Genomic DNA, 22,919 nt, shown 5'->3' on the forward strand with positions numbered 1-22,919 from the left:
ACTTAAAGCTTAGACCATTTTCATGTCTTAACTAAGAGACGAAGGAGAGGTAGAAATATATGTCTGTGCACATGATGGCAGATAAAACAAAAATATGGGGAGCTGTTCCGTGATGAATATTCAGCTGAGGGGGACGTGCTGGTGCCAGCCTGCATCTCCACTCCTGGATCCTCACTCCACCGAGACTCACAAGGAATTTATTGCTCATTTTAATCACACCCAGAGAATGAATTGGCAGGAATATTAGGCAGATAGGCCCATCATATATATTTTATTTGCATATCCCAGTGACAGAATCACAAGCACATTTCCTATCTCTATATTTTTTCATTTGCTTCAGGGTAGCTGGGGATGCAATGCTCCCCTGGGCCTGCATTCGGGGCTGCAAGCCCGGGTGCTCCCATCAGAGCTGAGGGAAGCCCTCCAGGAGAGGAGGGCTGAGGTGCACAGGAGGGTGAGAGGGCTGTGTTCCTCCTGGCTTAGGGTGAAGAGAGAGCCCTTCCCCGCCTTGCCCAACCTGCTCCTGCGGCATCTCATCTCCGGTGCCGCTTGACACGCGCCTGGTGCTGCGCTTAGCCCTGTGGGGATGACGACACTGTCTGACCTTCATTGCAGGTTTACTAGGGGCCAGACAGTGCTCTGGGATTTATGGGAACAGGCTTTTGCTTTCTCTTTTCTTTATTTTTAACTTATTAAAAGCTTTTTATTGAAATACACTTGTATAAGGTGCACATATCCTAAGTATACTGTTCACTGTATTTTCACAAACTAAACACACCTGATCAAGAAATAGACTATTACAGCCACTCAGAAGCCCACCTCATACTGCCTCTAGTCACTTCCCATCCCCTAAGGGTAAGCATGATCCTGATTTATTTTACTTTTATTTTTACATAATTTCAAAAATAGTACAATGAATTCCTATAAACTATTCACCCAGATTACCAATTGTTAACATTTTATCACATTGCTTTATTTATTTATTTTTTTAATTTTTTTTTTTTTTTTTGAGGAAGATTAGCCCTGAGCTAACATCTGCTGCCAATCCTCCTCTTTTTGCTGAGGAAGACTTGCCCTGAGCTAACATCCATGCCCATCTTCCTCTGCTTTATATGTGGGACGCCTGCCACAGCATGGCTTGCCAAGAGGTGCCATGTCCGCACCCAGAATCCGAACCGGTGAACGCCGGGCCGCTGAGAATCGGAACGTGCAAAGTTAACTGCTGCGCCACCAGGCCAGCCCCACAGGGCATTAATATTGATATTAACTAATCTACAGATGTTATTCAGATTTTGCCAATTGTTCCAATAATTCTCTTTACAAGAAAAGAAAATTCTGGATCCAAAATTGCACTCACTTTCGTGTCTTTAGTCTCCTTTAATCTGGAACGGTTCCTTAGTCTTTGTGTCTTTCATGACCATGACATTTTAACAAGTACAAACTGGTTATTTTGTAGAATGTCCCTCAATTTGGGGTTACCTAATGTTTCCTTATGATTCAGCTCAGGTTATGCATTTCTGGCAAGAACATTCTCTGGTGTTTATTTTTGATAAAATCATTAGCTATCCCTGTGCTAAAAGTAGGCACATAAAATTTATGTTTTTAGTCTCATCTCTCTAAAGAGACTGAACACCCTGAAGACAGGGAACAGGTCTTTTCTTATCCTCTGGCTGGAAAGCGCAGGCTCTGGAGTCAGACTGCAAGGGTTAGTGTTCTGTCTCTGTTACTTACTACAAGTGGAAGCTTACTTTAATTTACTTCATCTCTGTACAAGGTGAGAGGAGATACTCTGAACTTCACAGGGCTGTGAGGATCAGGACAGCTGGTCCCAAATCAGGCAAGACTTATCAATTGATGCTAAAACTAGTGAGTGGAAGTTTAAGAAGTAACAGGATGTTTACATAGTTTCATAGTCTCACCATATAAGATATTTATTGATTACAAAGGGGAAAAAATTGGGGCCAGCCTGGTGGCGCAGCAGTTAAGTGCGCACATTCTGCTTTGGCGGCCCAGGGTTCGCCGATTCGGATCCTGGGTATGGTCATTGCACCGCTTGGCAAGCCATGCTGTGGTAGGCGTCCCACATATAAAGCAGAGGAAGCTGGGCATGGATGTTAGCTCAGGGCCAGTCTTCCTCAGCAAAAAGAGGAGGATTGGCAGCAGATGTTAGCTCAGGGCTAATCTTCCTCAAAAAAAAAGGCGGGGGGAAACAAAGGGGAAAAATGATAATGGAGAAACCTGGCACACATCATCTTAACCAAGTGATCAAAGTTAATGTCACCAGTTACAGGATAATCAGCATCATGTGCTTCCTGATATGATGCACTGAGAAGAACACAACTCATTTTCTCACTTTAGCCACTCCTTGCTCCTCTTAACCTTCTCTAACCCATCTTGTCTCTGAATCAACCCAGCTATTTGCAGAGGAGTGACATGATCCGATTTACATGTTAAAAATATTGCTCTGGTAGCAAAAGGAGGATGGATGGGAAGAGAAGAGAATGGAATCCGGGATGCTTACATAGTGGGCACCAAGTCTAAGGGGACTGACACCTACTCTGTGCCCAGCTTTCTTATATAGGGATGTGCACTTTATGAGCTAGTTCAAAATACTTTTAAGTCACTTGGGTACCCCTCTCATTCCCCACTCTCCTCTCCCATCTGCTCTGCATCCCCTAGGCCTCCCCATCATTTCCTCCACTCAGGGTTCTTTCCGTCATCCCACCCCCGAGTCTCGTCTGGTTGCCTGTTGGTTCCCTTGTTGACCTCCCCACCCAGTCCTCTCTGTCATCCCCAGCTTCAGGGCATGGTAGAAGCCCTGACTCTGAAATGAGTCAGGGAGTCAGGAGGATGGGGCAAATCTGAAGTCTGTGAGCAGCCAGAGGGCTCCATGGCCCTGACCTCCCACAAGAGGCAAACTACAGCTTGGCCTTTCTTCTCTTCCCTCCTCCATACCTATCCCACTTTTGCCCAGGGTCCCATTCTGCCTACCACTCCTGCCTCACCTACCCTCTCAGTGAATACACCGCCTGTTCCCTAAGGGATGCCCAACAGGAGAGGTGCCTGTTATACCCCTTTTCCCTGTAACCCTCCCGTGCAGAGCCACTCAGCCCAGCCACCCACCTCTGATTGAGTCCAGCTAGGCTTTGCCTTGGCCTCCCAGCCCTTTCCTGTAAATGCACTCACAGCCAGGAAGGGTGCCATATTAAATCAAGAATGATGGAAACCAGTGGCCACGATTATCCAGCCAAGATGCAGCATGGGGAGCTGGTCACTGCCAGCTCCAGGTAAGGGCTTCAGAAGCTAATTGTACATGGCTTTTATTAAGAAGATGATCACTCCCCCACTCCAACTCTCCTGGGTGGCTTCTTCCTAGTGCCTCTCTGCCTACTGCCCTCCGTTTCTTCAGACTGGGTCACCTGCCCTGTCTTCTCCTCTAATGGAACCCTGTCAAAGCAGGGCTTTGACCTCAGTCCCTGTAGCCTTCCTCCCCATCTCCTCAAAAAGCCAGGAACAGTAGCAGCCTACATTTATGGAGCCCTTACCAAGTGCCATCTCCCATCCTTCTCTCTCCTCTCCCTCGAATAGAATATATACAGACCAAGTATTTTCCTTTTCTAGGTTCCTCCACTGACTAGCTTTTCACAAGCCTGGGCTCATAGCTCACACCTTAAAAAGCCATTCATTCATTCAACACGTTTTGTAATACAAACTCTGTGCTTAGCATTGGGAATAGAACATGAAGCAGTAACCTTCTACCTGGTTTAATCCCAGTGCCATGTACATTTTTATCAAAAAGTCTGATGCATTTTTAGAAGTGTTTCTGAATAAGTATTTGGGGCTCCAGACTGGGGGAGAATCAGGATGTCCTCAGATTTAAGCCATAGGTTGAATCTTTCCCAGGACCATCTAGAAAGCTCCCAAGAAACCAGCCAGATCATAGTGTAACCTTTCCCCAACACTCACCTTTTCCCTTGTCCAAGAAAACAACAGGAATACTCAGATAGCGTAAAATCATGACACTGAAGAAGACTTATAGGAAGCAGAAATGTTCCCCTGGAAGAGACTTAGGGGGGCCACAATGGTCATACCCAAATCAACATGGGGGCAGGAAAGGTCGTGTTCTGTGATGCCCCACAGATCAATAGATGGAAGGTACCTAGAGGCAGAATTCTCTGCCACGTAAGGAAAACTGACAAGCAGAGACGAGCTGCCCCAGGCAGTAGAGGCATCTCCGAGCCCGAGGGTTGGTGTTGAGACTGTGTCCTAGGGACGTACAGTTCTTAGAGGAAGGAGCCTCAGGAGCCACTTCTGGGGCAGTAGGGACATCCAGGTGCACTTGGCTCCTGTCTTCTGCTTGAACAAGAGCACTTCTTCTCTTTATCTCTGGAGCTCCATATAGACTAAATTCATTAAAGGAGTTCCAGTACCAAAAAGAAAAGGAACTGAGTGAAACAATCAGTTATCGAAATGCAGCGAAGGAGAAGGGAAGTAACTTGTAGCAAAGGCCTACCAAGGGCCAGGTACTATGCTCTCCACTTGAGTCCCTCACACTGTCACTTCTCCATACGCACTTGCCGTGTGCCAGAGACTGCCGAGGACTTTGTTTACATTGTCTGACTTAATCCTCACCAGCGTCCCACAGGGATCCTCAAGGTAGGTATGAGCACTATCCTGTGTTAAAGATAAAGGAACTAAAATTCAAGGAGGTGAATTAACTTCCCCTAGGTCAGCTAGCTAGTAAGGGGATGAGGCAAGGTTTGAATTCAGGTCTGTTTGGAGCAAAGCCTCTTCTTTCTGCCACACAGCCTGCCCCATTATGAGCCAGAAGGGGAGCCAAACTTCAGATGGGACAACTCTAAGAATTAAATGAGACACTGTATGGAAAGTGCTAAGTCCAGTGGCTGGCGAGTCACAGTAGTTTCCTCATTCAGTTGGCAACTGTGAGCCAGGCCCTGTGCTGGGTGCTGGAGCTATAGAGATGAGTAGAACATAGTCATTGTCACTAAGGACTTCACAAGTAAAGAGTGATAAACAGGCAGTTAAATAAGTGCTCTAGATAGAGGCTGGGCAGGTGTGAGCCTTACACCAGGCTCCTTAGGTAGTGTGTATTTAAGCTGAGATCAGCAGGGCACTTAGAGGTAGATGGGACTAGAGAAGACTTTTGTGGAGAGGGAGCAGTGTGAGCAAAAGCCCAGAAGCAGGAATACTCTGAGACCCATCACTTAGGGGAAGTAAGAAAATGGACCCAACAAACCCTCGGAGGCCAGCTTCCATTGCTTCAAGCTCTTTCCATGGCCTGCGTGACTGCAAGCCAGCCAGGCTGCTAGCCAGTGCTGTACCAGCCGGTATGTGCGCCTCTCACCGTGAGAGCCTTCCAGCCCAGTGGACCCGAGTGCTGAGGGGCCGGGTGGGCAGGGAAGAGAAGGAGGCGGCAGATATATGGCTGGAGTCGTCAGAGCCCGGTGATGTATGTGGCGCCTGAGGGAGCTGCACAGTGACACACTGGATTCCAACCGGCAAGCGTCGCTCCACTGGGATCGGCGCCGAATTATTGCTCCATATGAAACCCAAGGCTGATGGGAGCTTTCAGTTACAGACTGATAGCAACAGCCAAAATTGGATTGTTTGCTATTTATTTTTTGTAACTTCTGTCAAGGTCACTCCTGTAACAGGAAAACACTGCCCAAACAGCAGGTATTTTTCATCCACTCTGCCCACAAGAGCAATCTGCAGCTGCAACTTTTGTGACAGGGCCTTGCCTTGGCAGCTCACTTTCTTGAAAGCTGTCGGTGTTACAGGGGTCTTAGGAGAAAGGAGCCTCCTGAAGACCCAGGTCTCTCCGTCCCACTCCAAGACCTGCTCCTTCCCCCGTCACCAGCCTCCATCAGTGCTTTCTCATCAGACCCACGCATTCACCCCTCCCTGCCTGGTTTCCAGATAGCTCCCACCGACCCTGGAACTCCAGCTTCTTCAGGCCTCCAGTCTCCTAGAAAGCCTCCTCCAAAATGTTCCACACTTTATGTCTCCTTCCCTTCTTGGTACTCCACCACTCAGTCTAGCTGTTAATTCTCTCTTTGTATCTGTCATCAATTCATTTTTGCACACATACACCAGATGCCTCTCCTGTGCCAGCATCAGTGCTGGGAATAGCAGTGAATAAAAACAGTGCCTGTCCTCAGGGGGCTCCTAACTGATTTAGAGGATAGACTCCCAAACATGCAACAAACTGGTTTCCAAGTAGTTTGTTTTGTTTCTTCTTAGTCATAGGTACAGGGCTAGAAATAGGCACACATGCTTTGGAACCATGAGGAAAATGGTAATTCCGCCTGAGAAGTGTTTGCGTACCGGCCCTGCCACCCCTCTCCTCCCTCACAGCGTGACCAAGGTCAGGCCTCCTCCTGCCTTTTCTGAAGTGGACCAAGCCCAGGGCCAAACACATGCCTGGCACTCAGCATCAACTAGAACCTTCCAGGGGGCCGGACACCGTCCTCCTCCTTGCCCCTGCCCCACCTTTCCATCATAGCGTGCATGGAGCCAGGCACACAGCATTTGCTGAATAATTGTATTTAACTGAAATGCAGTGTCATTGAAGTGGAGGGGGTTCTCAACTCTGGTTTGCACACCAAAAAGGTTTTCAAGAGGATAAGTGGAAAGCTAAAAGAACCTGTATCATTAAGCACTTCCTGCATATCAGCCATGATGCTAGGCACATTATATATATCATCATGTTTAATCTCCAATTTACAGATGAGAAAACAGGTGCAGTAACTTGCTCCAGGTGATAAGCACATCTTGTAAGTGATAAAGCTGGGATCTGAACCCAGGTCTTCTCTCAGATTCCAGAGTCAAAGGTTAATCTACCAGCAGCACTTATTTGACTAGCAGGTGAGCCAGGACCCTTGAGCAGTGGCCATCTGAGATGAGGAGATAGGGTGAGGGCTAGGACAGGGGGGCAGTGGGAAGGACTGGGCCAGCCTCCAGTGGTCATGAGCCAGAGCTGTGCATCAGGATCCCTGGAGACCCAGACCTGTGTTTTCTTCCCCTGGGTGGGAGGATAGGATGAAACTAGGATCCTACTGGGCCCACCACTCCTGAGCCACCTTCCCTCTCTCCCCACAGTACCAGGAGAAGCAGCGCAAGCGGGAGGCTGAGGAGCGGCGTCGCTTTCCCCTGGAGCAGCGGCTGAAGGAGCACATCATTGGCCAGGAAAGTGCCATCGCCACAGTGGGTGCTGGTGAGTATGCGAGAGGCTGGCCAGTGCCATACAAGGGCAGAGTAGCTTACTGTCTGCTGCAATGAGGTGTGCACCCTGCTGTCACCAAATTGTAGAGAGGGGGCTAATAATACTACAACTTAACATTTATTGAGTCCTTTCTATGTGCCAGGCATTGTGGTATGCTCTTTGCATATGTTGTGTCATTTAGTCCTGACAGCAACCCTATGAGGTTGGTACTATTAAATCCCCATTTTACAGGTGCAGAAGCTGAGGCCCAGAGCACTTAAATAATTGCTCAAGGCTGCTTTCTTATGCTTAGAATTTAACTCTGGCTTTCATCTGGTCTACTACCCTCACCCCTCACCTTTCAGGTGGGCAAACTGAGAGCCAGAGAGGAGCAGGAGCTTGTCCCTCCCTAGTAATGGAGCAGCTGAGCCAGAATGAGAACTTCTGTCTCTCATCTCCCAGCAGTTGGCTCAATTTTAGGGAAGACATCCTGAACAATTCTTGAATTTTCTTCTCTACCCCAGAAGCTCTTATGTCCTGTACTTTGACCCCTGGGAGCCAGATGGCCCTCTGGTGTCACCCCTAATCTGACAACCCTGCTGCTCATGCAGACCCCACTGGAGAGAAGTATAAAACTAGGGTTCTGCTCAAAATGCTGGCCTCACCTTTGTTCTCTGACTCAGATGCATAACTCCCAGAGGGTGACCTCACACAGATGAGGCAAGGGCAGAGGAACCCCTGCCTCTTAGACAACCGGTGTATTCCCCAAGGCAGTGGTTCTCAAAGCATGTTCTTTGGACCAGGAGCATCAGCATCCTCTGGGACCTTGTTAGAAGTGCAGGTCTCAGGCCTTACCCCAAACCTATGGAATCAGAAACTCTGGGCGTGGGGCCCAGCAAACTGTTTTAACAGGCCCTGCAGGCAATTTTAATGCTTAGCTCAAGTTTAAAAACCTCTGCCCTGTGGTGTCTCAGTCCCATTCATGTTGCTTACCTCTTCTCTCCAAGCATCTCGTCCCAACAAATGCGGTCCACTGACTGCCAAAGACAGCACCTGGTTCTGCTCACTGATAAAAGGAGACATCAGGCTGAAATTGTGGTGCCCCTCTGGGACATTCTGGGGCAGCATTGTCAGCCCTAGAATACCAATTAGAGAAGTAATTGAAAAATGAAGGCAGCCGCCCCTGTGACACACAGAGCCCAGCCAGATCTCCATCATCCTCACACACCAGTGGGACTCATGTGGCAGCCCTGAGCCCCTCTTCAGGGGCCTGACCTCATCAACAGATAAAGGGAGCCCATAGACCAGAGCTGCCTCGCCAGCTCAAGGTCAGAGGCTGCCTGCAGACACACACAGGCGCCGAGGAAAGCTTTTTTGAACACATGAGGCCCCACTACTCCGGCCCAAACCACACGAGGCTGCCTTTCTGGGTTTGGATACAGGCATCCACTCTCAGCCACTGCCTTGGAGGTGGCAACAACTTCTTTGCCAAGGCTGTGTCTCAGGACCCTCTCAGGTCTCAGAGACCCTGGGAGCTCTCAGGGGTTGAAGAGAGAAGGAGTTGCCCACAGGAGAGACATTACCTGGGTGGAGACCTCAGAAAGCATCTCCAAGATGCCATTGGAATCTCATGTCCACTTGGGCCAGAAGCGCAGCTGCCATGATAGTGTTTCCTCTGCTTCTTACACAGCACTTTCCCAGCAAGCTGCCTACTTCTCTCTGATCTGCTGCTTCTCACCAGCTTCTCAAGCCCACAAGATGCGAAGCTCTAGTTGGGGGGAGGAAGAGGAGGACATTGAAAGGGAAAGAATTCGTCCAGCCTAGGCTCAAATAGTAGGTCTGCCACTTATCAGCTGTGCAGCCCAGGCTCATGACTGTTTCTTTGAGGATCACTTTCCTCACCTGTGTACTGGGGAGCCAAATCCAGGACTGTCTGAGTATAAATGACATGCTTTTTCCAGTGTGTGCCAGACAGCACTGAATAATACCTAGTCCCCGTCCTCAAGGTGTTTACCTAGGCTTGGGCACTGTGTTCTGTAGGTCAGGCCCACAGTTATTTCTTCAACCCAGGACTGATCCTTAGTCCTAGCCCCAGGCTGGCCTCTTTCCCTGGTCCTACACTGACATCTGCTGTACCACCCACCTTGTCTCTCCTTGCTGTTGGCCCAGAGCGGTAGATGATTCAGCTCCACACCTCCCGGGGGCTATCAGAATGTCTGCCCTGAGTGCTTCCTTCTACCCAAAGCTCCCTTCTGTCACCTGAACCCTGTCTTGGATCAGGAAGGCCACACTCCTTGTCCTGTGGTATGTAGGTTGACCCTGCTGTGGCTCCAGTGACCCCAAAAAAGACAGAGAGGCTGTTGGGGCCTGGCTGGGGGGTTGGTGCATTTTCTCCTCCATTTGTAAGGCAGTAACTGTGCACCCACCTAGCTGAGAAGCCCTGTGGCTGGGGATCACACTCATCATGGTCAGATAACATTCAGGTACCAGCCAGGTGAAGCATGAGGCACCCTCTGGGTCAGAATTTGTGGTAGGCAGGCAGCAGCCAGTGCCTCAGGACCTCAAGACTGAAGCAGGGGCAGGAGAAAGAGGTGGATCTAGAGGGTAGGCCTCCCGGGGTCCTCTAGATTAGTGTCAGATGTGTGCTAGGGACTGGCTAGGTGGAGCCTGGCACCCCAGGGGTACCGTGAGGATGGGCAGCCGGAGAAGTGCCACAGAATGAATTGATTTGATAAATGGCCATTTATTACCCTCACGAATTGGCTGAAACCAATTTCGGTCACATCAACCCCTGGTAAGTGCTGGGATATTGATTTGTGCAAAGTAATACAGTGAATTTATCAGTGTGATCCCCAGCTGCAGGGCTTCTAGCAAGGCTGGCGCACAGTTACTGCCTTACAAATGGAGGAGATAAAGCACCAGCCCCACAGCCCAGGCCCCATGGCCTCTCTGGTCTTCTAGGGTCACTGGAGTCAAAGCAAGGCCAACCTCCATACCACGAGCCAGAGCCTTGGCATTGAAAGTGAGGCTCTCTTTCCAAACTCCGGAGCTGCTCTTGGTCATGGGAGGGGGAGGATGCCTACCCTGTGGGCAGACCTCCTGGGAGTCAAGAACCTCTATGCCCCACCCACCATCCTCCTCAGAAAGACAACCAGTCATGTCTTCAGCACCTTCAAAACTAGACTCCACCCCCCTCTTCCAACCTGCCCTCCTCCTGTGTTCCTGTCTCAGTAAAGGCACTGCCATTCACTGGTGCCCCTCCCTCCGCCTCATTCCTAACAGCCCATCAAGTATCAGGTTCTATCATTCTGCCTCTTAAATGGGTCTCACACCTGGCCTCTCCCCTCTGTTCCTCATATGACTGCCCAACTTAGGACCTCAGCCTTTCCCATCTGAACCACGTGGTGGCCTCCTCACTGCTCACTGGTCTCCCTGTCTCCCTGCCTCCTTTCCTTCCCCCATGATCACTTCTCCTCAGCTGGAGAGAGCTTTGTAAAATGTAAAAACTGCCCTGTTTGAAGTCCTTGAGTGGCCCTTGCTGCCCTAGCCTGGCATACGAGGCCCACCCATGCTGCCACCCTGCCTTCCCTGCTGCCGCCCACTTTGCATCGCACACACCAGCTGCTCTGCATCCCTGCATATGCTGTGTTGATCTCCTGCCTGCATTTGTTGGTGCTGCCCTCTCTGCTTCGAATTCCTTTTCTTCTGGCGCTTTCCCCACCCCTGCCCTGCCCATCTCCCACACTCTGGCTGGTTTTTACTTAGCCTAACTCAGTTCAGGAGCCATAGACCGTAGACTTCTGAGGGCAGAGACCATGACTGTATCGTTTTTGTTTTCCCGCTTCCTGGCACAGCACTCTGCTGGAAGTAGGTGCTTAGTGCAGTGTGCTGAATTAATTAATTTGGCACGGCCCCTTGTGCATCTCCGTGGTGTGCTCTGAGGAACGAAGAGAAGCTGTGAGCCTGCCCTCTGGTAGCTCACAAGCGTAGTAGGAATGTGACTGTAGCGAACTAGTGATTACAGCACCCATACTACTTGACCTTTGACCCCCTGGGTGGACAGGCCATTCCTCAGACCTGCTCGAGAAGCCTCCTCTGGACAGCAGGTCAGCTTGCACACCTGGAAGCTTCCCTGGAGCTCCCTCTGACCAGGAGCCTATCCCCGACCCCCATTGCACTTGGTCCCAGTTGACTCTGAAGCCCGTGAACTCCCTTGGGGAAGCTCTCCCACCTCGACTGCTCCTCCACACCGGGTCTGGCCCGAACTCAGGATCTCAGCATCCGCCATGTGGCGCACAGTGGGCGCACAGTCCTATCTCGGGCTTCACTTCCCTCTTAGACTAATCCAAAAACGTAACCTTCCCAAGCCCTGAACCTTTCTGGACCCTCCCCTGGAGTCCTGTTTCTGATCCAAGAAATACATCCAGGTCCCCCTGATTTGTGCATGGCAGTGATTAATTAGAAACCTGCTCGCAGTCCAACCTCCACACCTCACCCCTCTAGGTCCCTCCTGTGCCCCTGCTGTTCTCGTTGCCTGGACTGCCCTGCCCCTCCCCTGGCCTGCTGAGACCCTCAAGACCAAGGCCTCCAGGAAGCCTCCCTTAGCCCTCCGCCTGGATGCAGGGCCTTTTCTCTGGGCTTCCTGTGGGCACCTTTTATCCCTGCACTTACCTTAGGGTGTGTGTTTATATGTCTTTCTCCCTCCAAAGGCCAAGAACTACCTCATTCAGCTCTGTTTCCCCAGGGTTAGGAGCACAGGTGTGTAAAAAGTTGTTGAACTCAAGTGAACGAAGTCTGAGCCTGCCTTGATATTTGCCTCTCCTCAACACAGATTCTCGTCTCAGCCGCTTTCTGGAAGGGTATTGCTCTTGCCTCCAGTGATCCCCAGCACAGCATGTGCACGCACACATGCACGCACACATGATGGGGGGGCTCAGCAAAAGCTGTTCTTTGCATTTTTAATATGTTAACCACTCAGTAGCAAAATTTGCCTTCCGAAAGATTAAGCTGTAGAGACTAAGAAGAGAACTATTCTCTCATCGTCCTCCAAACCCAAGGCCCCAGGGTCCCCTCAGTCAGCAGGCACTTGCTTTGCTCCTTGGACCTACAAGCTGTAAACAGAAAATTGCTAATAGACATTCAGATGACTCTCAGCCATGAGAGTCCCTCTGAAGGACTGGTTCCCCTAGGAGATACCACAGGCGTGGAATAAACGTGTTCCAGGTTAGGTTAGGTTTTACAGATCTCCTCACTAGAGTTTATCAGGAAGGGTGAGTCAGCCTAGCCAGACTGCCCCAGAACCTTGAGCTGGACAGAGGCAAAGACCGGGACGGGAGGAGGCGGCGGCTCTTTCCTCTTGCTTGGGTTTTGCACATGCTGGGTCTGTCTTTCTGGAATGTCCCATCATACCTGGACTGCCTGGCAGTCTCCCCCTCATCCTTCAGGCACAAAAGTCAGTCAGGCACAAATGGCTCTTTTCACACTTCTCACAGTGTTCCCACCCCATTTGGAACCCACCATTTTCATAGCAACATTTACCTGAAAGGCACAAACCTTATTTTAGGCTTCTTTGTACATGCTGCAGCCCGTGGCACAGAGCTTGTTTGCTGAGCAAATGGATAAGGCTCCTTGCAGAGGGGTTAAGATGAGAATAGAAGCCTTATTCACCCAAAGGCAGTAGTAACCACTTGGAGCGCTAAGAGATGCTTCGGTCCAGGCCTCACTCTTCTCTGTAAAATGGGAGTTGAAGCATCTGTTCTTTCCCCTTGTGATTCCAGAAAGATCAAGAAATAATTCATTTAGTCAGCAAGGATTAAACCAGTGTTGAGCTATTCCCAGGGGTCCCTCAGGAAATAGAACTGCTGGCACCTGCTCCCGTGGAATACACAGTCAGATTTGGGCACACCTTCCCCGCTGGACCTGAGGACACAGGCACGTGAAACCCCTTACACTGGTCCTCTCTGAGCCTGAGTCTCCTCCTCTGTAAAATGGAGATAATACCTACTTCTCAGAATTATCGTAAGGATCAAAGAAATATCGGTAAAATACCAAAGCTAATGGCTGCTGCCACTGCTGCTGCCGTGACTACTGTTATTTTTACTCTTACTGTTATTCCACTTTTTGCAACTTACAAAATGCTTTCATCACCATTAACTCAGTCTTCATGTGGGGCTGACTCAGCATGTGTGACTATTCCCATTTTATAGATGAAGAAACCAAGGCTCTAAAGGAATAAGTGTTTTATTCAATATCAGTCCCCTAGTAAGTGGCAGAGCCAGGACTCCAAAGTAGATCCGGTAACTCCTCCCCTCTCCAGCGCACCACCCCATGGGTGAACAGGACCAGAGAATCCAGCCTGGGAGTTAACGGGATAGATGTGGGGTGGTGGAGTTAAGCAAAAAGGTTGTCATAGATGAGTTTTGAGATGGGCCGGGTGGTAGACATGGCCAGGAGAAGGCGTTCTGGTAAGGGAAGGAACACGGCAGGAGGGCGCTGGCACTGGCCCAGCATGTGGAGAGGCGGTGGAGCCTGCTTGGAGCCTGCAGGCATGGGACTGGCCAGGAAAGGGGCTGAGCTGCCTGCTCAGGGGCCCCTGACACCATCTTGAGCTCAGAGAGCTGAGGTCAAGAGAGTCAGGGGACAGGGCCTCCTGAGGCCAGGTGTAGAATGGCTGAGCAGGCCAGACTGGAAGACTACAGACGGATGGTGTTCCAAGTGAGGCAAGGGTATGGTGCTGTGGTGGTGGGGAGCGACTCCCTTCTCTAAACTCCTGGAGCACCAGTTCAGGCTCAAGAGTGAGCCAGAGCTAGGGGTAAAGCCCAGGGTGTTCATTTATTTACCTGTGTGACCTTGAGCAGGTTACCTAACTTCTTCATACATATTTCATCTATAAAACGGGAATCCAGTTCCCTGCCCTGCCTGCCTCGTAGGTTTATAAGGAGGCTCAAACGAAGTTTGTCTGCCGAAGTTCCTAGAGACTGAGATGCCAGCGGGTAAGGTACTGCATTTGCTGGTCCACTGTGAGAGCACCAGTCCCTGTGGCCACATCCCACATGGGCCCCTCAGGGTCTCTCTGTCCCAGTCTCTGCCTTGGCCTGACAGGACCCTCCAGGCTCCCAGCCTCAGTCCTCAGCCCCCCTGCCAACCTACACACCCTGGGGCCCGCCTTCCCCAGTTCTTCCTAGCTGCTTCCATTTTTCATTCTGTCGGACTCCATCTGCTTGGCCGTTTTTCTCTTCAGATATTATTAGAAATATCCAGAGTTGTAATTGTTTAATAGTTGGCATTTCGCCTGTTTTACTGGGGCCCCAGATCAAGCCCACCCCAGACTCATGCCCTGGGTCTGGCAGAATTGACCAGGGACAGCTGTGCCGTGGAGTCTGCCTGGCATTATAAAGAGCTCTCTCCCAGGTGCATTATTAGAAAAGAAAGGGGAAAAGATGGCCCCAGGCATAATCCAATTCCACATTCTCCATGGGGTTGTTGAACCACAAAGCCCAGCGGTGCGCAGCTCTCAGTGGGCTGGAAAGCGTCCCTGAAAAAGAAGTCAAGATCAGAACCTCACGTACGTGGGAAACCCTGTTCCCCCCAGGCCGCCTGTCTAAGTGATGCCTGGGCACTTCTGCCTCCCAAAATGCCCCATGAAGCCTGAACCCAGTTCATGCTCAGCTTCTTCCCAACCTAGATTCTCAGTTCAGCCAACTTTTGGAAGCATGTGACTCCTTCCAGATGACCGCTGTCTTCCTAGCCCCAACACACATCCACACAATGTTCGCCAAAGTCTAGCCTTTGCCGCTTTATAATTGGTAGCCTCCCCAAATACCCCCACCCCTGGGCTCCTGTTTCTGTCTGGACACTGGAGCTGCCCTCTCAGCCAGGCTTGGAATTCTCCCTCTTTATCCCCAGGATCCTCTAAGGCCTATGGGTTCCCCTTAGAGCCAGGCCTTCCAGAGGACTGGGCCAGTTAGTTTAGAGAAGATCTGGGACGTAGCCCAGGGGAGAGGTGGGATGAGTGTTTTCTCAGGCCCCTTTCGGGATTCTCAGGGAGCTTCTCGGGGCAGGCAGAGTGGCTAGTCTGATGTCCAGGAGGTTGCAGTTTCCATCTGTTTCTGCTGAGGCCAGAACTAGAGAAAATACTTTAGGCAGCAGCATTAGAGATTGAGATGAGAAACCACAGTGCGGACCTGAACTCTGAAGACAGCTATTTGAGACCTTGGTAATCTGATCCCACCCACCACTACTCCTGTTCGTTCCTGTCTCTCTGCCTCTGTCATGATGGCCACTTTTGCCTCTCCAAATCCTGCACAGCCTCCATGACCTGTCATCAGTCCCACTTCTTCCAAAAAGCCTTCCCTCACCTCTGAAGCCACTTCTTTGAAACCCAACCACACAGGTTGTACCACACAGTATAGCAGTTAGGATCTTAGCACCTCAGGACTGGCAGACACATCCCTAAGACTGTCAGCTCTTTCTCAGTTGACTTGGTTTCCAGGCCTTGTCCTCTAAAATGTATCTCTTTGCTTATCATCTCCTGACACTCGGGACCAGACCAGACATGCTCTTCCATCTGCAGACTGACCTTGACATTGCACAGTGCTCTGTCCCCTTCCTGCTTCTGACTGCCATGTTTCCCTAATGCAACCCAAACTGATGCTCACTTTTTTCAGCAGCCATATGTGACAAAGAAAAGTTTAAAGAGAGAAGCACCTCTCCCATCTACGAGTTTTGTGACTTGGGCAGGTCTCTTTTTCTCTTGCCTCAGTTTCCTGTTCAGTATAGTGGAGTTGAGAATAATACTTTCTTCTCAGGATGTTTGTGTGGGTCTTGAGTAATAAAATGTTGGCAATTTTTCCGGTTGTGCCTGGGGTTCTGCTCGTTCCACCCCCTGCTCTTATGCCTGAGTGATGCATCTGAGCCTGATTCTCCCACTCTGTAGTTGGGCACTTGATTTCCTCACGTGGAATGCACAGCCCTTGGTTATATACTTCCTCCTGAAGTGGAGAGGTCAGGTCTCGCCCTAGCAGAGCTGAGCCCCCAGGGAACCTGGTACAGATCTGTCCCACTCCCCCAACCCTGCACCCCATTGGAGGCCATGGTTAGTGGAGATGGTAACCAAGGGGCTCACCCTTCTGTGCCCTCTGTGTCCACACTACTGTTAATTGGCTTCAAGGAAGGGCATTTGTTTGTATTTCCAGACAGTGGCACCAGATCTTGGTTTCCCCCAAATGGGAAAGAATCCAGAGCTTACACCCCAGATCCCCAGGGGCCTACCATGAGCTCTGCCTCTCCTATTTGCATAGGAGACATGCTCAGTCTCCTACCAGTGATGAGTGGCTGGGTAACTAGCCGAGAGCTAAAGTTCCTTTCGAATTCTCCTTCACCAGCCCCCACCCCCTTCACCTCCATTCACCATCCACCCGCCTTTCAGTTTCCCTGGCAACGCTGAGTGCTCATCCTGGAAAACTTTATCCGAAATCTGCTCTGGGCAGCTTTCCAAATCCATGCTAACCTGATTAGGTGTCTCTAGGGGCCTTGCCAGCTAATCAGATTAGGCAGCACTAATGGTAGTGAGGACTTTGAGTGGGCGCAGAGCAGTAAAACATATTGTATACTTAGTGATAATTATCCTGCCTTTTGTGTCATTGATTTATCTGCCTCCCTCCCTGTCCTCCCGTCTTGTGTATTTGGCCATAGCGATCAGGAGGAAGGAGAATGGCTGGTACGACGAAGAACACCCTCTGGTCTTCCTCTTCTTGGGATCATCTGGAATAGGTAATGGGAGCGCATCAGCCAGTGGGGAAGGAGAGCGGGGGAGCGCCTGCCCAAACCTGACAGCCCCAGCTGCTGTGGGCCAGGGTCAGCCGACCCACCTCTGGTTCAACTCCAGCTCCCAAAACAACTGCCTCCAAACTACAGAGCCAGCAGGATGGTCATCCGACATATCAGAAACAGCTGGAATTATGGCCCTCCCTCTGGAAGCTGTGGTGCAGGGCCTAATTCACCTGAAGGGCCAGGCCCTTTGGGGCCTATTAGCCTTGTCCAGCCACTCTGCATCCCTCAAGGCTCCCCTTTGGGAACAGCTGAACTGCCTCCACTGCCCAGCACACCAACCTTATTCAGTACAGCCTGGGATATAACCCTCCAGGAAGCTAAAGAAAGCCCTTGATGGCCAGCACAGTGCTAGGTGCATAGCAAAGTTGGTTACAATAAAATGGGTTGGGTATTTTTCTAACCACTCAGGCTCGATTATCTGAATCATTCTCACCCCCTCATTCTCCGCCCTTGCAGACCGCCCCACCTGCACCGCCACCTCCCACCATTGTCTTGAGGGGGATCTTCATGTGTGTGTTTCCTTCTCTTCCCCTCTCAGCATCTTCTTGGGCCTAGCTCTCCTTCAGATGTAGAGTCCCAAAAGGTTACCATGATCTCACTATGATACTGTAGAACTTGACTTCCTATACCAGACAATGACTTCCAGGGGCTTGACCATCATAGCAAATGGCACTTCAGAGCCACTACTTTGGTGTTGTCATTCCTTCTTTATGTTACAGAAAGAGGCTATGAAGCTAAGAAGAGCTGCACTTCATCCCCTCCCTGCCTCTCTTCGGCCTGTGGCTCCTGGGCCAGGCTGGATGACAAGACCATGGGTGTCTAGTGAGATGTAGGGCAGTGAGCCAGGAAGTCAGGGTGCTCTTCCGAGAGGCAAGGTTTGTGCTGGACTTGAAAGAACAAGTTGGCTCTGGATTATAAGAGTCAACCGCCTATTCTTAGGATGCTCCTGTAGACAAAAAGCCTCAATCTCTATCCACAGAAAAATCAAGATGCAGTGTAGACTTTGATTCTGGTCCCAGCTTCACCGTTAATTCCCTCAGAGACTGGGAGAGTCACCGACCCTATCTGAGCCTCAACATTCCCAACCATAAAATATAGTATTTCCAGTGTCCATGCATTTCTAATATTCTTTCATTCCAGGAGATAGTCATCTGGTCCTAACCCAACACCTCTCCTCTCCTTCTTACTAGGAAAAACAGAGCTGGCCAAGCAGACAGCCAAATATATGCACAAAGACGCCAAAAAGGTAAGAGCTGGGACCTAGGCCTGATCTGTAGGCCATGGAGACCTTGCCACTCCTGCCAGCCCTAAAAGTCCTAGGCTCCTTGAATTCAGCAATAGCCAATGGGAAAGGTAGGCCCTGGCCTGGGAAGCAGGCCTCAGTGCTGGCCCCAGCTGGGCCACCAATTGCTCCAGGAATTTGGGCAAGTTATCCAACCTCTTTGTGCCTTGGTTTCTTCATCTGTGAAATATGAAGACAATCCTTGCCTTGCCTCACTCTTGGGGCACTTAGGAGAACCCGGTGAGATTCATCCATACAATATTTTCAAGCATCTACTCTGTGCCAGGTATTGTACTAGATGCTGAAGATACGGTGGTTATTAAGACACTCTCCCTGCCCCGAGGAACTCAGTCTGGAGAGGGTAAACAGCTTTAGAAACATACCATTACTGTCCAGTGCCTTCAAGGCCTTGCTAGAGGGTGTCTTGGAATCTTGGGGCCTGTGGGAGAAAACAAGTTGTAAGAGAGGAAGCCTTGTTGCTCTCTCCATCCTACAGGAGCTTTTCAACATGGTTTCTTATGCCTTAAGCTGTAGGGTGGTCACAGTCCTCTTTCCCCCATGACCTGGAGCCTGAATTCTGCATGGGGAAGTGCTGTCCCTGTGCCCTATTTGTTCAGACTCTGGCTTTCCAAGGCATGCTCGTTTGACTTTGGGCTGACAGGAAATGCTTTCACACAGAGAGAAATGTCAGAGAGAGCAGTCCTTGGAGACTGCAGAAACATTTCAGCTGAAGCCAAACATTCTTCTTTCTACCAGCGTTCCATGTGGAGGCTGAAGTCCCACTGTCCACCACGGGAGACTGCCCACGATCTCAGATGCCCTTGCCTAGTTATGGAAAGCCTCCTCAGCTGAGGCAGTTAGGAGTTTCCCAAGCCTCTGCCAGCCAAATGACCCCAGCAGCAGAGTCCTGGACACCTCCTGTCCTGTTTCTGGCCTAGCTGTCCCTGAGAGCCTGACGGCCACAGAAACCAGGTAGCTGAGGCTCTGTCCTCCTGAGCTGCATCCCTGGCCCCCTTCTGCCTTATAACTGGCTGAAGGCTCTTAAGCCTCCTTGGCTCTGCCAGTAGCTGTGCTCTGCCTCAACCAAACCCAGAGCAGAGCCAGCCAGGCAGGCAAGAAGCAGCGCGTGGCATGCTAATATGCTCCAACCGAAATAGCGTTTTTAAGACAATTCATCAGGTTGGCAGCAATTGAAACAATTAGCACTCTGGAAAGGGCCATAAACTAGCAAGACTATTAGGGAAGATGCAGTTACGGGCAGGAACCACCTGATTAGGGATGAAGAATTCTGAGTGGTTTAATTTTAATACTGTCAGAAAGGTTAATATTTAATTACAAATTATAATCTCCTTATCCAAGCTGTCTTAATATGTCTTCATACACAGTAGAAGGAGGAGGAAAGGATCTGCTGACGTGCTGGTATAGAAAGGAGAAGGGCTTGTTAAAAGACTGATGATGCAAGTAATTTCTCAGTTGGAGCATCTAGACGAGAGACAGATTCACGCCAGTGCAGGATGTCCTGAAAGCGTGACGATGGCGCCCTTCAACACGTCTCACCTGGGAGACGGAAGGACCACCATCAGCCCTTGGAGGCAGGGACTGGGTGCTCAAGGCTCCGGAGCCAGCCATTCCTTTGTGCAGGTTCCAGTTCTGCTTTCTACTGGCCCTGGGCAGATGGCTTTCACCCTCCAAGTTTCAGCTCTCTTGCCTCAAAGGGAAGCTCTCCAACCCTGTGTCTGAGGTTGTTGTGAGCATCAAGTGAGATAATCTGAACAAGCCAGCTCAGGCTCTAGCACACAGTAAGTGCCCAATCGATCCTTTGTCTCATACTTCGTCACCTTGTGCTTTCCACAGCAGAACCCCATCGACCATCTTTTCTGATTCTATGAAGAAGATAGCATAGATGCTAAATTGGACCCACTTTGCAAATGAGAAAACTGAGACCCTACAGCATTAAGGGGCTCGTTTAAGGTCACTTGTTAGAGAAACAAGTAAAATCAGAATCCAGTCTCTCAACTCTTCTCTCAATACCGTTGTTCTCAGCTGCAATAGGAGGCTAGATATTGAAGTTGTCAGTTTGTCCCCATGTCACATAGGGAGATGGAGGCTTGAGAAGCCCAGTATAACCATCTATATATTTTATTTTTAAATCATAGTTAGTGCTTCTTTAGAACTCTACCTGTACCAGCCTTGTGGGCCAACTCATTACAGAATCTGTGTTTAGCATAAACATTGTGACAGGCAAGTTTGAGATCTGCCTTCAAAATCTGGCAGTCCTGGGGGCCGGCCTGGTGGCATAGCAGTTAAGTCTGCATGCTCCACTTCAGTGTCCTGGGGTTTGCTGGTTCAGATCCCAGGCACGGACCTATGCACTGCTTGTCAAGCCGTGCTGTGGCAGGCGTCCCACCTATAGAGGAAGATGGGCACAGATGTTAGCTCAGGGCTAATCTTCCTCAAAAAAAAAAAGAAAAACGGCTGCCAGGCCTGGACTGTAAGCTGTCTACTGTCTAACAGATTTACCTGATGCCATAGGACCCAGGGAATGATGTAAGGGAGGTGTCGTGTACAGGGCCCAGTGACGGTAGATCTCCCTAAATGAAAGGAGCACTGGCCTGGGAGTCGGTGACTTGAATTTGAGTTCTGGCTCTCTGATCCTTAGTTTTCTCATTTGTAAAGAGTCACATTTCCAGACCAGGCTGCCTCACAAGGCATTGTTTGCACATTTATATAATTTCTTTTGTCAGATCTGTGAGCTTATTTTTTTTCTCTCTTTAGTTTCTACTACTTCTCCCAAATTGAGCAGCTTTGTTAACTTCCATTATTAGGGTTAATAATCCTTGAGAAGGAGCCTTACTGGTGTTCTGTGGTCTCATCCTGGAGGAGGGTGGTGGAGCCCTGAAGACTTGGGGTTGTAGTGGTGGTGTGATGAAGGGATCAAAGCAGGGATCTAAGTCCGCCTGCCTGGGTTCACATCCAACTCTAAACGACCCTGTGGAGTTGGCTGTGATCTCTGTTTACATCTCTTTTCTCCACTGTAAAATGGCTTCGTTAATGTGCCTGTCTCATTGGGTTGATAGGAAGGTTAAATGAGATAATGATATAAAATGCTAAGCACCATTCATGGCACGTGGTGAGCAATCAGTGCATGTTGGATATTACTGTCATTGCTGCCCTGCTTCTAGATAACCCTGAGCTAAGATCATGTGAAACAAAAATTATTCCAGCCAAGAAAATCAAGCCCTGAGACTTGTTCAGAGTTACTCAGCAAATCAGTAGAACAACTAGAACCCAGGTCACTTGACGTAAGTAAGCGCTACAGTCCGTACTCCCCATATCCTGCGACCTTGATTGCTAGCTGGGCACCAGGCTCAGAACCCTTCAGATGAAGACTGCCAAGATCCCAGCTGATTAACAGAGTGGGAAATAGGAGGCAGTAGGGCATAGTGGCTTGGAGCCAGATGGCCCAGCTTGGGTGACCTTGAGCAAGTTACTTTAATCTGTGACTCAGTTTTCTCATCTGTAAGGTGGGGATGATAATAGTACTTACCTCATAGACTTGTACATGTTCTAAGCCCTTTATAGTTTCCTTAGAACATTGCCAGGCACATTGTAGGCCCCCAGGGACTGTCAGCTATCATCAGCAGACACCCATCTCGTGGCTCCCAGCCCCTTGTTCCCTCTGGGCAGCACTCCCACCTTCCCCATGTCCATCCCCCCACCTTTCCTGAAGCCTCTCTCTTGGCTGAGCTGCCGGAGCCCTGTAGCAGTGCTTGCTGGCTCCTGCCCCGTGTGCTCTGATAGCAGTGATCACCCCCATGTCACCTTAATAATTTCCCCAAGCCCTTTCCCACCTCTTGGGTTAGGTCCTCTCCTCAGGCCCCCAGTGAGGCAGAGAGAGGAACCAAGGGCCTGCTACATAGGAAGAGACTACAACTCAAAAAAGGGGAGATAGCATACCCAGGGCCACACAGACAGTGGCAGAACTGGGACTGGAAGCTGAGTCCCCGGCTCCCAGCCCATGGTTCTTTCTGCCACCCTGTACCTTGGGTGCAGAGTGACAGGACAGAGAAGAAACTAGAAGTACGTCACTGAGTGAATTTCTGACCAGCAGCTGAGCTAGAATGTGACCTGGGTTTCAGACGTATAATATATATGTAATATTTATAACATATATATTTATATAAAAAATAACATATATAATAAGACTCTCAGCGTTACTGCCCCGTCCCCCCAGCTCTCAGGAGAAGCATGTTCGGTGAGTGCATTCTCTTGAATGGAAGCATGTGCTGGTAGGACAGGAGCCTGGGGGATTGTGGGGAACGCTGGTCTGGTTCAAGAGACAGGGCACCTGCGAACGCCCTTATAACCCCCTAAATCGCTAAATTCTTCATGAAAGGAGTGGGCACTCTGCCTGTGTTAACTCACAAACCCCACACTACAAGATGTCCTCTTCCTGGGCCTAATCACCTCACCCCAGGGGCCACTTCCCTGGAAAACACCCCTGGGCTTAACGGTGGACAGGGAGGGGCTGCAGGCTACATTATGGATAGCTCTTAGATGAAGACATGTGAATACGTAGAT

General features: G+C 50.0%; 1 protein-coding gene across 2 annotated transcripts in view; it reads left to right on the forward strand.

Annotated features, from left to right (window-relative positions):
* Positions 1–22,919, forward strand: part of CLPB (ClpB family mitochondrial disaggregase) — a 135,913-nt gene that overhangs the window by 103,157 nt on the left and 9,837 nt on the right. For both annotated transcript variants that reach the window (XM_003365377.5, XM_001917473.6), the window contains 3 exons: positions 7,123–7,237; positions 16,919–16,996; positions 18,247–18,302. In XM_003365377.5, coding sequence (XP_003365425.1) covers positions 7,123–7,237; positions 16,919–16,996; positions 18,247–18,302 — 249 coding nt within the window. The remainder of the gene's footprint in view (positions 1–7,122; positions 7,238–16,918; positions 16,997–18,246; positions 18,303–22,919) is intronic.

This window comes from Equus caballus, chromosome 7, assembly GCF_041296265.1.
Source record: "Equus caballus isolate H_3958 breed thoroughbred chromosome 7, TB-T2T, whole genome shotgun sequence".
Taxonomy (NCBI): domain Eukaryota; kingdom Metazoa; phylum Chordata; class Mammalia; order Perissodactyla; family Equidae; genus Equus; species Equus caballus.